This window comes from Orbicella faveolata, unplaced genomic scaffold (genome assembly GCF_042242905.1).
Source record: "Orbicella faveolata isolate gen_17 unplaced genomic scaffold, um_ofav_v1 contig_24, whole genome shotgun sequence".
Lineage (NCBI taxonomy): Eukaryota > Metazoa > Cnidaria > Anthozoa > Scleractinia > Merulinidae > Orbicella > Orbicella faveolata.
This window is the reverse complement of record NW_028301552.1, coordinates 13,897,788-13,913,949: the sequence shown is the minus strand read 5'-3', so window position 1 is coordinate 13,913,949 and position 16,162 is coordinate 13,897,788. Positions and strand designations below refer to the sequence as shown.

The window sequence follows — 16,162 nt, the reverse complement described above, 5'->3', positions numbered from 1 at the left end:
GTTCTTTTTTTTTGCGTTTTTATGGACCGAGACGAAGTCGAGGTCCATAAACACGCAAAAAAAGAACGAGGCCAATATCCAGCCATCTTGACCGAACAAGCTTGGTCAATAAAGGATTTATTATATGGGATAAAACACCAAAAAATGATCCGTGTACGTGTTTATTTTCAAGGACTGAAAAGGAAGCCCGTTACATGCAAAAATCAATGGCGCGTTCTCCTTTATCCTAATTGGCTGAATGCAGAAATACAATCATTTGATTGGTTTACATTTTTGACGAGTAAATGTCTAACTGCTGAATCAGAATAAACGAATGTACGAAACCGCTCGAGGCAAATTCGAAAAGGTTTTTTTACCTCAAAAATGTCTAAAATGGCTTAAATTTTCAGCACTTAAGCTCCAAAGAATGTTAAACCATTAGAGCAAGACAGTTCATTTCATCTGGCCGTCGCTTTCGCCGATCCTTGGGCGCTTCGAAGAACTGTCGTTTGGCTCTGCGGTGCAAAGCTGCCCCGACGTAAGCTGGATGTTGAAAGTACAGTTGTTAAAGCTTCCAATCGTTGCTCCTGAGAAAAAACCCGATCCCATCTGGACTGGATTAAAGGTGGCAGACTCAACACTGGTAACAGAAGTGGTGGGACGAGTTGTGGTTTCTGTGCGAGTGGAGATGCTAGAAAGCTGGTTGCTGCTGGAGCGGCTCAGCGCAAGGGACATTCGCCGTTGATGTTCATGCGAGGCCGATTTGTAAGCGTCGAGACTTTTCAGACTGCGATGGCCACTTAACTGTGCCACAAAATTATCTGGGACGTCTGCATCGAGGAGACGTGAAATGCAGGTCTTTCTCACCGAGTGGTTGGTTACTCTGCCCTGTAAACCAGCATTTTTCGCAGCGGTGGGGAGAAATTTGCCGATTTCGTTTTTACCAAGCGGACTTCGCATATACCACACGTCGCCATCTGGTTTTCGCTGATGTTTGACTGCGAGGTAAAAGGGGGAATCTGGCTTGTTCATCTCCAAAGGACGACGGCGAGCAAATTCTTTGAAGAATTTAACCGGGCAACGCTCGTTGCCGGTTGCTTGCGCAGTAGGGTGGAAAGCACGAACACTGTATGGCTTGTCTTGGCCTTGACGTGTTTTGGACCCTCGCTCATATCTCTACACAAGAATCTCATTCTCCGTTTCTGGGTCTTTCTCCAAAGTGACGTCTCCCCACTTTAATCGGCGGCTTTCGTCTCGAGCTCTGAACCCAAAGTGAAGGGCAATTATCCACCACAAGGTACGCTGCAAGGCTGTCGGATTGGAGGTCCCAAATTCACCACACTCGAAAAGCTTGTCTTCCTCGGCCTCGGTCAGCTCACGGGCAGCTTGTGGTCTGTTCCCCTTGCCATGTTCCACAACAAGCTGACGGCGCTTGGCACTTAACACTTCTCTGGAGAGTTTGAAGTTGTCTCCGTCAATAATATTTACATTTGAACCTCTTTCGTTCAAGGCGTGTTGGAGACTACGTTGAAAGGACGTCAAACTGACAGGCTCGTACTCTGTGCACGTGCCGTCCAATTTCTTTGCGGTTTTGAAAAATTTGCACAACAGCAAATTCAGTTCTTCCTGAGGTATGTCACACAGTTCCCTATTCTCGTTTTCTTGTAAACAAAACCGCTTCCATACCTTCATGTCACTTTGTGTTTTTAGTTTTGTGTTTGCCGGTTTTTGTTGCAAAATAAATTCATGAAACTCGTCAACATTTTTGTTTTCTTTGTTTTCTTTCTCGTTGACGCATTCAGTTTTCTCGTTTTCCAGCTCCATCGATACACAAACCACAGGAAATCTTTAACTGTCACGGAAAAGATTTTTCAGGGAAAAACTAAGAAAGAAAATTTTGGTAAACTGGCTTTCGCCTCGGATGAATTTTCCTTGCGGGACAAAGCCCTTATCCCGAGCGGGCAAGATAGCTCCATCTTAACGTACCTACGGCTGTAACAAAAATATTCTTTTCCAGTCCACACACACTTGATTTCAATATGTTAGTGATTTTCAGCCCGAGAAAAGTTAAACGAGACCACAAACTCGGACTAACATATTTATATGCTTGCTGGATCATACATATGAGACACCATTAGTAAATATCAAAATGGAACGCAAAAGGTGGCCAGAAAAGCCTTTAATATTGGGGAGGTCTGGAACCCGATTTGCTCGTATTGTGGAGCACATTAAGTAGAATCTTACTGTTAAGAATCAAACATTTCTGATGTAAATTGGTTGAGATATCTTTTTTTATCATATTTGATCAAAATTTGGTTGGGCGCATGACGTCATCACTTGACTTAGTTGTATACCTGGAAATTCGAATATCTCTGGACCGAAAAGAGATATTTGAAAATAGTAAACGACATTTTTCTTCTCATACAGACTACATGTTTATGTTTTAAAATGACTTAGATAGGAAAGATGCGATTTCCGTCATAGTACCACTACAAAATGAGCTTTGTACAAGACGTCGGAGAAAATGGGGATTCTCGAAAACTTACGTTGTACAACTTTACCATACGTCTATGCGCAAGCTTTCGACAGGTCTACGAATCGAATAGGCCACTACCGAGTTACATTTTGCCTCCGCAGTGTAATTCATAAGAGGATTCTTTTCCCCTTACAGGATCATTTTCATGCAATTCAAAGTCATTTTGACTTTTAAGTTTTTGCACGAGCACTCGTTTTGAAACAGAGCCCCAAGTCGGAGATGGTCTATTGTTTCATGCAAATTAAGAATGCGGAATAAAAGGATAAAGAGCCTGTTATATGTCAAGTCGAAAATAAGAATCCCACAGAATCATTTATATTTACCGTTCTAGATTTTTCAATAAGCTTCAAGACGAATATAATGACTCTCATGTATGTAATTTCTTGAGAGTGAACAAAATATTTTTTGCCTTGTATTTAGCGATTTCATGAGTTGCATGATCGCATGTCTGTTTGATGAAGTAGAAAGGTGCAGCCACCTTGTTTTTGGAAAATATTCTCGTTTTTTGCCAAAGAAAACTATTTTGTTTTCCAAGCATACGATCGGAGCGCTAAGAAGATGTAATTTAGACGAGCAAGTTTTCTTGATTTTAAATGATTTTAGCAACCTTTTTGGTTCGACAAAGTTTTAAACACATCATACCACTGATGACAGAAGCCTAAATAAACCAAGATGAGTGAGGCGGTCAGATGCCCCGAAATTCAAGAAATGAGACTAAAAGCATGAGCCGCGTTGTGAGAATTTTTTTTGTAAATATGAAAGTGGAGGCTGTTATTGCTCGTTTCATTTCCTCGAAACCGTCTAATGAGACCATTCAAATTTTGAAGAGCTAATAATCTTTACGAATACTGAGTAACAAAACAAAGAACACAACTTTTTGTTAACATCACATGCACATTGTTTGGCAAAATCGCACCGGAATAACCCCAAATGCTTACTTCATCAGATATAAGCCTTAATTAAGCTAGCCGCTATCAATGAAATTTGACGTAGTCGATGCAGGTGTTGGTAGTCTGCGTGTAAAACGTACTAAATACATGTATATTCTCGTTTTGAATTTGTTTATTTACTCTTTTTCACATAAAGTAAGTTCGTCGACATAAGTAAGAAGCAGGATACATATAGTTAAGGCATGGCAAAGAAAGTGATAGTCTCTGAGAGTGGCAGCTGAAGGAATGGAAACGCATTTTGTCTGATAATAGGTTGGCCGTTTACGTACTCTACAACAAAAATCTGATTATACAATATTTTAAATTTGAATGTCGTCGGATTTTTTTCTTTAAGACGTGTATGTACGGAAGTGCGGAGAGGTGGGAAATCCGACCTTTTCTTAGTGTTTTACAAAAACTACACAAATGAGCACTGATCATCACCGGTTCTGCTCTTAACGTAAACAAGAGCAAGGATTCTTTTTGGCCTATTCGCAGTTTGGCGAAAAAGCGAGTTGGTAAAGACGAACGATTTTCTGAAATCGCACTTGATCGTCTTGAAGTTCACTTCGATCACTTTAGATGTTTGAATCATGAACAACATTGACCCCGGAGACGCCAGCGTCGATGTGCTGGGTCTTTTGCAAGAACAACTCGAGGCTAGAAGTAAACCAACAGCTGTGATCGAGTCCACGGTCCTTTTAATCATCAACGTGGCCGCACTAGCGGGAAATGCTATCCTTTGCTTCATCGTTTACCGCAATCCCCGGCTTCGTACTTCTACCACTATGCTGATTGTCGCACTGGCTTTAACAGACCTGTTAGCCGCTGCTAGCGTCATGCCGCTGACTGTCGACGCCGCTATCCACAGTAAAAGGCGCTTCAGCGACACCGTCTGCAAAGCCCACGCTTTTGCAATGGCCGTGCTGGCCCAAGTGTCGGTCTACCTCATGGCTCTGACCGCTTTCAATCGGTACCTGTGTGTCAAGAAGCGGAACCTCTATAAGAAGATGTTCACGAAGAAGTACACTCTGCTCTTCATCGCCGCCACCTGGGCCGTAGCGCTGATCATCAACGGCCTCCCCAATCTTCTGTCTTTAGATGACTTCTTCTTCTGCCCGGGGTACTTGCTGTGCTGGAGGCGAATGATGAAGCCCGCTGCCATCTACTCGTTCAACGCTTGGCTCTATGGCTCCTTCGTCTTCTCCTACGCGGTGATTGTGATCTGCTACTGGAAGGTTTTTCGCGCTGTGGAACATCACGCTGCAGCTGTTGCTCCAACTCTGAACCAAGCGAGCGTTCAGGGCGGTAACCACACTGAAGAAGTGTCCGTGGCTAAGGCGGTGGCATCCATCGTCTTAGCTTTTACTATCTGCTGGATCCCATCAGAGGTCATGGACACAATGGACAAAATCAATCCACTTCTTCTTCCTCGCCAGGTAAGAAAATTTCGCTCTGATTTGGGCATCGAAGAAAAAACAGCAACAGCATACGCTCCTCTCATCTAATAATTTTACTGGTGCATTCGAATATTTAATTGCATCTTCGCACTCAAAAACGCGAACGTTTAAAGAAAGAGAAACTAGAAAGAAGAAAACAAGTAACACAATTCAAAATCCGTCAAACATTTGGAGAGAGTTCTTTACTGTCCTTGCTCTAATCATAAACCAACTGTTTTATTTGAACAAATACAAAAATAGCAATAAAAGTTATCAGTGATTTAAGTTCCTTTCTGACCGATCTTAGCTAGTAATATCAAAGAAATTTCTTCTGCTCGGATTACGACGAGATTTCAAATGTAATAGACCTACGATCAATCGTGGTTTTATTCTGGGCGCATGTCAGTGGATGAGCGAGGAAGGAAGTTCCGTATTTCCCATTCCTGCGCTTGTTCCATTGCAGATTATTACCTACCGTGTAGCACGATTTTTTTGCGGGAGCATAATTTTACGGATTGGCGATTTTTGTTTTTATCATTATTATGATTATTTTGCGAAAACTAATTTTTGTAATGATTGTAAAAGACTAAATGTTCTAGCTGGAAATTAATTTTTGCAATTTTCAGAAAGTCGCGTTTATTTAAAAATGCAAAAAAGAAATGTTTTGTTTTTTTTGTTTTTTTGTTTTTTTAATGTATATATTTTGTATTACATTACCCGGTAATCAGTCACTCTGTTACAATTATGTCTTGCCCCAGTGTGGCTGATAGTACCTTCAGACGACCTTTTTCTGTAAACTTTTAGCAGCCAGACCTGTAGTGGACCGGGGGAATTTCATCTTTTCATTTAAGCGACGTTTTAACTAAATGACATCAACAAGATTCTACATGAGAGGTTTGCATGTATAATTTTCCCAGCGTAGTAAAATTTTGCGGGAAGTTTATTTTTGCGAGAACTTTTTATGTAGGTCGTGGACAAAACTGCTGAAATTAGTTCCGTGCCACACGGTAGCTGTAATCACTCCTTACTGTCTTTTCTCAACGAGTACAATCGTATGCAATTAAATAATCTTTACAGTGAAATTGTCCTTCGCTGCACGATATCATCCTGTCACTCGCTAACCGGATAGGAAAACTGGAATCAACAGCTTGATCTGGAGTTCAGTTAATTGTTTTTCAATTATTTGAAACTCAGAGATACAGTCTTCTTAAATGGAAGAAAAAGAGCATATTCTTTCGTTTAAATACTTTGCAAATGGAAGCAGGGTTTTAAACTTTTTTTAATTGCATGCATATGGCTTCTTATCAATTTTATACGTACATTAACATGTTATATGACCACGAAAGGTTATAGGTTTGTTAGAATTACGACCCTCATTGTGTTAAAAAAATGAGATCTTTATAAGTAATCATAGGAGTATAAGTATTTATATCAATGCGAGACTTGCAATTTAGGATTTACACTTCGAGTGATGTTTTAGTATTCTCTCCAAATTGCTAAACGATAAATAGGCCACTTTCGGCAAATTAAAATTCAGCTTGGTGGTAAGGCGTAGAGGACACAAACAAAAGAAATGAATTAACATGGTGATTCAATTTCCTTTGTTTGTGTCCTCTAGGCCTCGCTGCCAAGCTGAATATATCAAAAGTGATCTACTAGACCTATCTCAGCCAATTATAATGACGTAATTAAAGCGAAAGTGAAAACGAATTTATACGACGACTCGATTGATTCCTTGCTTAACCTGATTGGATTATAACTTAAAATAATTTTTCTTGTCTCGTTTCAGGTGTTCATCTTCGCCACTTGCCTGTGGTTCTTGAGTAGTGCCATCAACCCCGTCATCTATGGTGTCATGAATAACACTTTCCGAGCAGAGTACAAGAAAATATTCGCTCTTGCCGGTCGCTCTTATGGGCCATCGTCTGGCAGTTCGTCCACTGACGACCAAGAAATGCCAGTCCGCCGTAACGAGTCCTCATAATTAAGAGCAAGAGAAGACAAAGAAGTCACAAATAACGGAGTAATTGTAACTCGTTTTCTCCATTGACGCACAAATAAGAAGGAATTCGATTATTAATTATTTGAGTTCTTTTAAGCTTGCACGTATTTGGAGAACTAATTGCACTCATTGAGATTTCAAACTGAAAATAAATGATACTGCTTGTATTTTTCGTCTGGAAATGTTAATTTTAATATTAGGCATTAAGATAATATTTCAATTAATATTCTCTCCTCAGCTAGCGGGACTGAAAGGTATTCACAATACGTATAAGATATGACTTAAAAACCAGTTTATAAAAGTCGAATTTCGAACAGCAAAACTGTAGCTCATTTCAAAACATATTTTTTTCATTCTGCTTATAAGCCCCCTCGGATATAAGCCCCTCTGTTTATAAGCCCATCCCAAAACCCCTTACGAAGTTAAAGGAGCCCAGGGCTTACAGTCGGTATGTTACAGTATTCCAAAGTTTGCGAGTCTCACTCTATGGAATGCGAATTGATGTTATTCGTTTCGGACCGATTGCCTTATCTTTGAGGCATTCAAAATTCTTTTCCTAACAGATTGATTTTTACAGCTCCGAAATTGTTTCATCTCGTGATATCAGAGAGAAAGAAGCATAAAGCTTCGCAGCCATCATGAGAGTTGACTGGAAACTTTGAATTTACGTCGTGTAAGTAGCTGCGAAAGGTTACATTTTGTGTCATTTTACATGAGACAAAACAAAAACGTAAACAAACTCGAGAGAGTACGAAGTACGGACCGGATATATTCTTCTTCCAAACATACAAGAACTTCACCAAACACTGGTACTTACATTCTCGTTTCCAGAGGCCGCGCTCCTTTTGGTCAGCAACAAGAATCGCGACCTCTGGTCCGAGCCAATTTTCTGAGCATGCGCAGAGTTTTCGTTTCGTATTCTCAGCCAATCAGATCTGTCAGATTTGAGGAACGTCCGTGAATCGCAATTTCCCGGTGCTGGACCAGCCCAGAGTTCGCGATTCTTGGTGCTGACCAAAAGGAGCGTGGCCTTTGGAAACGAGAATGTATAAGTACCAGTGTTTGGTGTAGTTCCCGCATGTTTGGTGTGATAGGGCCCACGCTTTATGTCATTGAGATAAGCTACACATCCTGATAACGCAAAAATATAAATTTGAGGAATTGTTGTTCTTTCATATCTGTACAAGATAACCTGACAATTTAGCTTACGAGAAAACCTTCTCTAAAGATTTTCTTTATTGAAAACAAGAAAGTCCATTTGCGTTACATCTGCTTCAGTACCGCACGTTTAAGTAAAACCGAGGCACCCGGTGTTTTATGTATAGATTTGAACGAACAGTATTCAATTTATTTTTTTTGTTTCGACAAGCAAAAAAGTGATAGACAAAATTATTATAAACCTATTACATGTTTAATATCAAGAGAAAAAAAATGCTCTTGTTAATGTTTAAAACAAACTCACTCATTTTCTTGCTTATTTTTTTGGAAACTCTCCGTGGTCTCGACAATATACACGCACGTGATTTTAGTATGCATTTTTTTCCGCTATTACATTCAACTTTTTTGTTCCTTTGTTTCATGTCGCAAGAGGAAAAATCGGTTCCTTCCATCAACAAAAACAGCTGGAACATGAACAGTTACTATTCAACTGTCTACATGGAACTCAAAAGCAATTAGCAGAGACATTTTTTTTATTCTTCTTGTCGAGATTAAGATTTGGGCGGTAAAATAAAACTTCTGTAAATTTAATCTATTTTAAAAACTCATCTCTTGTTAAAATAAAATAAAATAAAATAAAATAATAATAATAATAATAATAATAATTTTTTTTTTAAATTTTAAGCAAACTTTATTGAGCACTTTTCCATACAAACTTGAATCTTACATGTATCTGGTAAAAAATAACAATATAATAATAATAACAAACACACACTTCTCGCGCCAAGAGGAAAGCATCTTGTGATTAGAGCATCTTGCACTTAGGGACAGTACACTTTGTGTTACCTGTCTCGTTCTCCGTGCTGTTATGACGAAATTCGATAAATCATTGAGCATTTCCTTCCCCTGTAGGTTTATACCGCAAGATATAAGGGGTAACGCTGAATTACTGTGCCTTATTAGCACCTTTTGTCTTTGTGTGCGTTGCGATTGAAAGGGATCTGATGACAACATTCAAAACAACTGAAATTTCAATTGTAAGGGCCTCTTCAGATGAGCCCGGTAACCGGGACAAATTGTAATGTCAGTCAGAGGAAATTTCAGCCCAGTCGACCGGGATGAAATTCAAGAAACAAAACCAAAATGGTGACATAAAAAGTTGTATCCTTTGCGACAACTGTAGCTTTGTTGACTCTTACTTTACTAATGAAGTTTATTTACATACTTCTTAAGTGAAAATACATACAGCGCACAAATTATGCCATTTTGGCCGCTACTGTTGCGAAAGCGAAGCTATTTTGTGAAAAACGTTTCGCGCTCGTTACCCGGGCTGGAGTGTTCACATGGGAAAATTTTCATCACGGTTGGAAATTTTCATCCCTTGGAAACTGGGACAGCCCGTCACTATCAAAAGAAAAATTTCAAACCTTCGACATACTAGAGGAGAGGGGAGGAGGGGAGGCTAGATGTCTTACAAGGAGGGGAAGGGGGTTGATGCCAACGATAATTTCCCCTGTCATCCCGCAAAATTACTAACGCTTTGCATTCTAGTACATTCTTAGATGTGGGAAATAGCGAAATCCAAGATGGCAACAACAACAACAACAATGCCTTATTTACTCTTGACACTTAATACACATTTGCGAAGAAAATTACAATAACTTTAGGGAAACGCTATGTAAAGTCGAGCCAGGGGGATGAATTAACCGTGCGGTTTTCGAGTTATTCCCCTGCCTTTTAAGTGCAAAACAAAATAAGACCAAGGGAATGAAAGAGGCAAGTAAATAAAGTGCAAAAACAGGGAGACAGACCGGACTATATCAGCAGTGGATATTCGAAGGAACTGAATGTCCATAATGTTAGTTACTTCATGTTAGTTTGGAGTTGTTCAGAGAACAGATATAGCTTAATTTGTTTAGAAAATTGGTACGCATTAAGATTGTTCAAATAAGAAGGAATATTATGCCAAAAGGCGGAAGCCATGTAGGATATGGTTTGTTTCCTGGTGTTTGTTCTGACTCGTGATTTGCAGAGGTTTTGGTTAGCGGCGTATCTAGTATTCAAGATGGCCGACTTAATGACGTCACGTGGTATTACTACCATCGAAAATATGTAATCTTGTAGAGCAGGCCGAGGGATATCTATTTAGTGCTTGTACCATGCACGATGGAGGCATGGGTTTGCGTTTATGTCCGAGGATTAATATATTTGATTTGTATCTATTCCGTAGGAATTCCACGAAGTTCTCTTTTCCTGTGTCCAGCCGTAACGCGTTGGAAAACAGTACTGCCGACAGTTGGCAGAGCTGGTTACAACAATTCTGGTGTCCGTCTGTAAGACAGGAATACTACACATGTCAAGGTATGAGGTCTTGTTCCTTTAGAAACGTCGAGCTTGCTAATAAGAAAAGTGGAAGTATTTTTAATGAGTTTGGTGACTGAATTTATGACTGAGTAACCGAACTTCCAAAATAGTGAAGGAAAGGCTGGGTGAATAGGTGAATGGAAGGACCGTCAGGTGAACTGATGGAGCTTAATTTAAACCTGCCGATAAATGTTCCTGCTCTTCTGCAACCTTAATAAACCGCTGATAAGCGAACTCCAAGTAAGCATGAATTCTCAAATCTAGCTGCAGTCCTCTCCAGGAGTTAAAGCATTAAAAAGTTGTGTATCCTCATTCATCGTTATTCAGCATTTTTTGCTTTTTGCCGTTTTGGCAATATTTTTTGAACCTGACGCAAGCCAACTTGATGGACAAACCTGATTGGCTATTGGAAGACAAAGCCACTGAGAACTTCAATATACCAGATGTGAGTCCGCAGTCTCTTTACGATTTGGTGCAGGCTTTTAAACCTCAAGCGAGCTCTACCGTTCGCAAATACTACTTGTTCAATTCTGTGAGTACTGGAGGCGAGCACGGTGATGTGGAATGTAAAAATGGGCAACTTTGCGGCATTACAGAGATTGATTTTGATCAGTATGATGCTTGTCTTCAGAGCTCAAACAGGTCCACTCTTTCCTGGACTTCAACGCCCTCAAACAGTATCAGTGTTCCGTCGAGTTCAAGCTCGGTCATGTTCTGCTTCAGTGTCACAACATTTTGGCTGTTGTTTATCGGAATTTTACTCTCATAAATATTCTCTGGCATGCTTCTTTCTTATAATAATTTTCTGAAAGCCAAATACCTAGATATTTGGAGAACGGTTTTTTTTTTGTTTTTTGTTTTTGTTTTTGTTTTTTTTTTCAATTTCGTGGAATCAAACAAGTTCGTGGATTTTCAACAAACTTTAAAAGAACGAAATTAGAATCGTAATTATTCAATGAATCCTATATATAGCGATGGCTGACCGTATCATAAATTAAGTAGTTTGATCATTTATGGCCAACGGGGGATGCGGCCTCCCCCTCGTAATTTCCAGAATGTTTACGCAATAATAACGAAGCTTAGAGGGTGCATAGTACGTCCAAAAACGTCCTCCTTGGCATAAGCAACATGGGAATATAGCATCACGGAAATTGACAATTACACAATGCTGTCCAAACTGCCGCCATCTTGGATTCCTTAATTTCTCCAAACTCATGTCCGTAAACCATTGAAATGTGTCCAAGTAATCAAAATCAATACAAATGCCATAAAAATTTCAGAACTTCAGGAAAGTTGCATTTTGCTGACGAAAATTAGAAAATTCCAGGTTTGGAAGTTCCGCAAAAAATAACATACCAGGTAAAATTGTACCCAGATAAATTTTTGATAGAATGGTACAAAATAATTAAGCCGCGTTTACTTTAACAATGAAAATGTTCTTTAACGGCTTGAGACATCCAGGGTCCGTTCCGCTGTCCTTTCCTGGTTGACTGATGGTCAATTCTGCGAATTTTTTTATTGTTATTTGCAATCCCTTATGCGGGTTAGGATAAAACAATCCAAAACCGACCCCTTCCGCCAAGGATGCACCCTCACCATAGCAAAGTCCACCTCACCCATCTGTTCTGCGATGGCGATGAAAGACTACATCCTCCAAGCCCAGCCTCCAGCAAGCCTTCCTTTATTTACGTTCTCTCAATCTGGCTCATGGCCAACCCGCTCATGCCTCACCAAGGAGCTCCGGTTTATTCTACAGCAATGCGGCTTCCCGTCCAACAACTTCTACGCCCACAGCTTCCGCATCGGGGCCGCCACATCTACAGCCGCAGCAGGCATCCCTGCATGGCTAATTAAAGTCCTAGGACGGTGGAGCACAGACTGCTACGAACGATATATCCAAACTCCACAATCTACTATTTTAACTGTACCTAAACTGTTAGTAAGCCACAGAAGCTCTCATTCCTTATCTTTACCTTGTAAGTAATCTTATTTTATGAACATGGTTTCTGACCTTTGCTCAAGAGTCCTGCCCACACTTTATCTTACTGTGGGGGAATTGCGTCCCTCAGTTAAACAAGTTCCCCAATTCGTGGCAGGGAAGTGCACCCATTAGCTGCACTTTACCCCACAGTAAGGCTCTAGCCCACTGGAGACAGGTCCGGAGAAATTACCTATTCCAAGGTGACTACCCCCGGTACCACCTGATCTGTACTCCCCCCAGGAGGGGCTCCCCATCCTGGTTCCCTCAGTCCCCCGGGACTGTGGGATATGGGCCTCACCCCTGGAGGCAGGTCTGGAACTTTTATTCCAGGGTGGCTACCCCCGGTACCACCCGATCTGTACTCCCCCAGGAGGGCCCCCTTCCTGGGCCCCCACTCCCTAGTCGTCCTTCCCTGCCACCCAAATTTTACCCACAGCCAGTGTGTTATTTCCTAAATGTAGTATCGTTAGTGGAAGCTCAGACCAAGCCTCGAAAGAGGATCATTAACAATGAAAATGTTCTTTAACGGCTTGAGACATCCAGGGTCCGTTCCGCTGTCCTTTCCTGGTTGACTGATGGTCAATTCTGAGAATTTTTTATTGTTATTTGCAATAGCTATTGGCAAAAAATATCTGACATTTTCTTCGCGTAAAATACTGGCATCGTGTGTGACGCTGGACAACAAAAATGACAACTAAATTCCTTTTTGGTTTGAAAATCGGATTTGCGCCCAATTTGATTTTCATTTAATTTGAGCCGAAAAGGAAAAAAAAGAAGATGTCCATGACCTCCCATACTAAGCTTGTGAATCAATTTTCTTTTCTACTGTTCTATTTTGAGTAGCTGGTCTCCAGCTGTTCCCAAGGATATTTTACGCCCCATTTGAAACGCCCAATCAAATACATATTTATGACAATGCTTTGTTGCTTCGCAAGATGACCGACGAGCTAACAATGATAACAATAACGTTAAGTTTGCAAGAAATTCTGGTTTGTTCCAAAAATGACCTAAAAATTCAACAAAAACGAAGAATTGTTTTAATGACCCATCTTATGCACGAAAAGGAGCCTTAACATATGAAAGTAAGAACTTGCGGTGTCTGGGGATGCATTGGTTCCAAGTACCATGACAATGTTATTGGAAAATCAAGATTTATTTATTTGTGAGCAAATATTGGTACCAACAGCATCGGTCACGAGTTTGCTCTAAAGCCGAAGGAATGAAGGTCGACACAGGTTTTGACGATAAACTCGATCGACGTAGGTCGAGTCATTCTCATTACACAAGACAACGATAGAGGTGATTATATAATGATCGAATTGTTTTAAAAGAAATCGAGTTTTGCCTTCTTTTTGGCTCGTGCCCGCCCAATTGCTAGAAATTCTGGAATGGAAGAAAAGAGATAGTAACTTAGAAGGGGAAAAATTTAAATGTTACGTCAAAGGGTAGAAAAATCCAGAAGTCAGAATTTACTGAGTAGTTCAATACAGAAAACATCATTACTTGTAGAACATTTATGTCATCCATTCTCGATTGTTAGATTTCCTACATGCAGTTACAATTACAGATAAACACGAAAAATTTTTAAGTTATAGTTACAATAATTTGTGTTGTTCTATCACTAAATCTTACAGCTTGTTATTGTTCGATTAGAGAAATAAATCTCTCAACTCTTATTTCTTCCAATGACTTCCGTGATTCTATTAACATCTTAACTAGTAAAAGCTGAGGGCATTACAAATTGGTTAGTGTTGTGTAATGAACAGCAATGTTTGGGGAAAAGGTCACCAACGCTACTTCGTTGCCATCACATCTTCCTAGTTGGGCGTAGCCTTGATCCAATGAAGGCATCCTAACATCTAAAATAAGAGGAGGAACAAGTAAAGGAAAAATGATTTGTTGGATAAATCAATTGTACCATAGAGATGTAAATATATTAAAGACATTCAGAGCAGTCTAACGAGTGTGGCTATTTTGTCACGGGATGACAGAACGTTTTCATGTGTAGTCTTATTCGCTTTTATCAGGAATCGACGCCTGTGCGTAAATGTATTCCATGTAATCGCATTTTATCGGCGAAGGTAGTGCATCAGAACTAACAATTGTATCTTCATATCAAGATTGTAAGACATCTCGTTCTGGGGGGAGGGGGGGGGGGGGATTAATCTCGGTACCCGATCTGCGTCCGTAAACGAGTATGTCAGTGTCAAGTGTTGTTAAATGAAGATTGTAGATAAAAATTCCAAACGTGAAAGTTGTTTCTGTTGCATTATACGAAAGGAGACCCCAGTGGTTTGATATGAAATATTTTGCTTTGTTTTGTTCATCTTTTTTGTGTGTGTTTGTTAGCTTTTATTAAGAGGAATATAGATTTGGAAATCGGTCTTAGCTTTTTTTTTTCAGTTCAGTGGGAAATAAAAACAATCAGACGATACAGTTTGCATACAAGAAACGCGATATCTACATTCGTGCGATATAGTTCATCAGTTAGACATACCTTTCGAAACTGCTGAGGAGTGGTTGCTCTAAAACGTGGTCTGATTTTGACTTCCCTTGTTTCAGGTGTTAGTGTAAATACTAGTTCTTGTGGAACTGGTGTTTCTGGCTCCAACTGCCAGAGCTCAGGTTCCTGTATGTCGTTCGGCAATAGGAAAGCACTGACACTACCTAGACGAAGCAATCACAGTAAGAACTTTGAAACTTCCATTGCTATTCATACGGAGATATCTTTCTTAAAAAAAATAGGGCAAAACTTGCCTTCAACAATGGCGTCAATCAGATCAACCCTCACATCATAAGCCTCAGGCTCCTGCTCGTGTGGTCTCCACACATTTAACCTCGAAAAAGGAGGTCTTGTCCTTGTGCCCGTGCATCCTATTCTCACGTTTGTTGTCTCTTGTCTATAGGTTAAAGAAAACCTATGTATTTCCTCGAGATCTCTAAGAAGAACTATATCATCCATCAGTCGAGAGTAGCTTGTCTATGAGACAGCGAACGGTAACAGCAAAGCGAAGATAGGATGTGAAACAATGCTGTATGGTTCGACCTCTAATAGTCTTAGGGCTTTTATGGGACTTGCGCAGGTGATAGTTTCATAAATAAGTCTACTTGAATGTCGAGTGTCGTCGTCTTATTCAATAATTAAAATTATTATTGTTTTCTTTCTAACAGTCGGGGTTTCGAATTTAAGATCTCGTGGGTAAATTGTTTTCATAAAGTTTTGAAACTGAAAAAATTGAAAATGAAAAACACAACAGTACAACAAGAGAATGCCTTGTAAGAAATTGCTGGATTATTTTCAATGAGCTTACTTTAAAAAATAAAACCTGGGGGTCTTCCTTCAGATGCTTCAGTCTTTAACGGAAATCTTTCTTAAAAGAAAAATAATTAATTTTACGCATCTGCGTTTTGGATTGACTCGCCTACTTTCTAGTTGGTGAATAAGTGCTATTTGTCTGGATAATTAAGATCTGTATCAAAATCTTACCAACGATGGAAAGAAGCGAGGAAGTGCCAAATGACATCTGTAACAAAAATTGAGTCAGTGAATAGGAACCTAATTGGTAAGGAACAGAAGTACTTTAATTCGTTGCAAAATCGTTTTTGCAGTGGTACTTTCTTGCAAATTTTAAAAGGTGTGAAGATTTGATTCACATTTGGCCTAGGGCTGATTATTAGTATGTTTTAATGTGATACAAGCGCCAGCTTTTCCTTCCTGATGAATGGTAGTGGAATTGTGTTTATCATTCTCCTGGTGACAGGCGGCTTCAATCA

The 16,162-nt window shown here is 39.9% G+C and overlaps 2 protein-coding genes and 1 pseudogene across 2 annotated transcripts; 1 reads left to right on the top strand and 2 right to left on the bottom strand.

The window, feature by feature from the left end:
• Positions 1 to 35: 35 nt before the first annotated feature.
• On the bottom strand, positions 36 to 1,892 carry LOC149110497 (uncharacterized protein KIAA1958-like; annotated as a pseudogene).
• Positions 1,893 to 3,230: 1,338 nt separating this feature from the next.
• On the top strand, positions 3,231 to 7,052 carry LOC110069673 (melatonin receptor type 1B-like). Its single transcript, XM_089293046.1, has 2 exons — positions 3,231 to 4,883; positions 6,673 to 7,052. Exons 1-2 carry the CDS (start codon positions 4,038 to 4,040, stop codon positions 6,865 to 6,867), a joined length of 1,041 nt encoding a protein of 346 aa, XP_089149172.1. The 5' UTR covers positions 3,231 to 4,037; the 3' UTR covers positions 6,868 to 7,052.
• A 6,350-nt stretch (positions 7,053 to 13,402) lies between these two features.
• Positions 13,403 to 15,745, bottom strand: LOC149110496 (uncharacterized). The gene is made up of 3 exons (XM_089290855.1): positions 15,142 to 15,745; positions 14,886 to 15,051; positions 13,403 to 14,247 (listed from the first exon to the last, which is right to left on the bottom strand). Exons 1-3 carry the CDS (start codon positions 15,348 to 15,350, stop codon positions 14,206 to 14,208), a joined length of 417 nt encoding a protein of 138 aa, XP_089146981.1. The 5' UTR covers positions 15,351 to 15,745; the 3' UTR covers positions 13,403 to 14,205.
• Between the last annotated feature and the right edge of the window lie 417 nt (positions 15,746 to 16,162).

Coding starts and splice junctions, on each gene's coding strand:
- LOC110069673 (XM_089293046.1), top strand. CDS start 4,038: ATGAACAACATTGACCCCGGAGACGCCAGCGTCGATGTGCTGGGTCTT. Junction 4,884..6,672: donor CACTTCTTCTTCCTCGCCAG/GTAAGAAAATTT, acceptor GTCTCGTTTCAG/GTGTTCATCTTCGCCACTTG.
- LOC149110496 (XM_089290855.1), bottom strand. CDS start 15,350: ATGGATGATATAGTTCTTCTTAGAGATCTCGAGGAAATACATAGGTTT. Junction 15,052..15,141: donor GACGCCATTGTTGAAGGCAA/GTTTTGCCCTAT, acceptor TCGTCTAGGTAG/TGTCAGTGCTTTCCTATTGC. Junction 14,248..14,885: donor CTCCTCAGCAGTTTCGAAAG/GTATGTCTAACT, acceptor CTCTTATTTTAG/ATGTTAGGATGCCTTCATTG.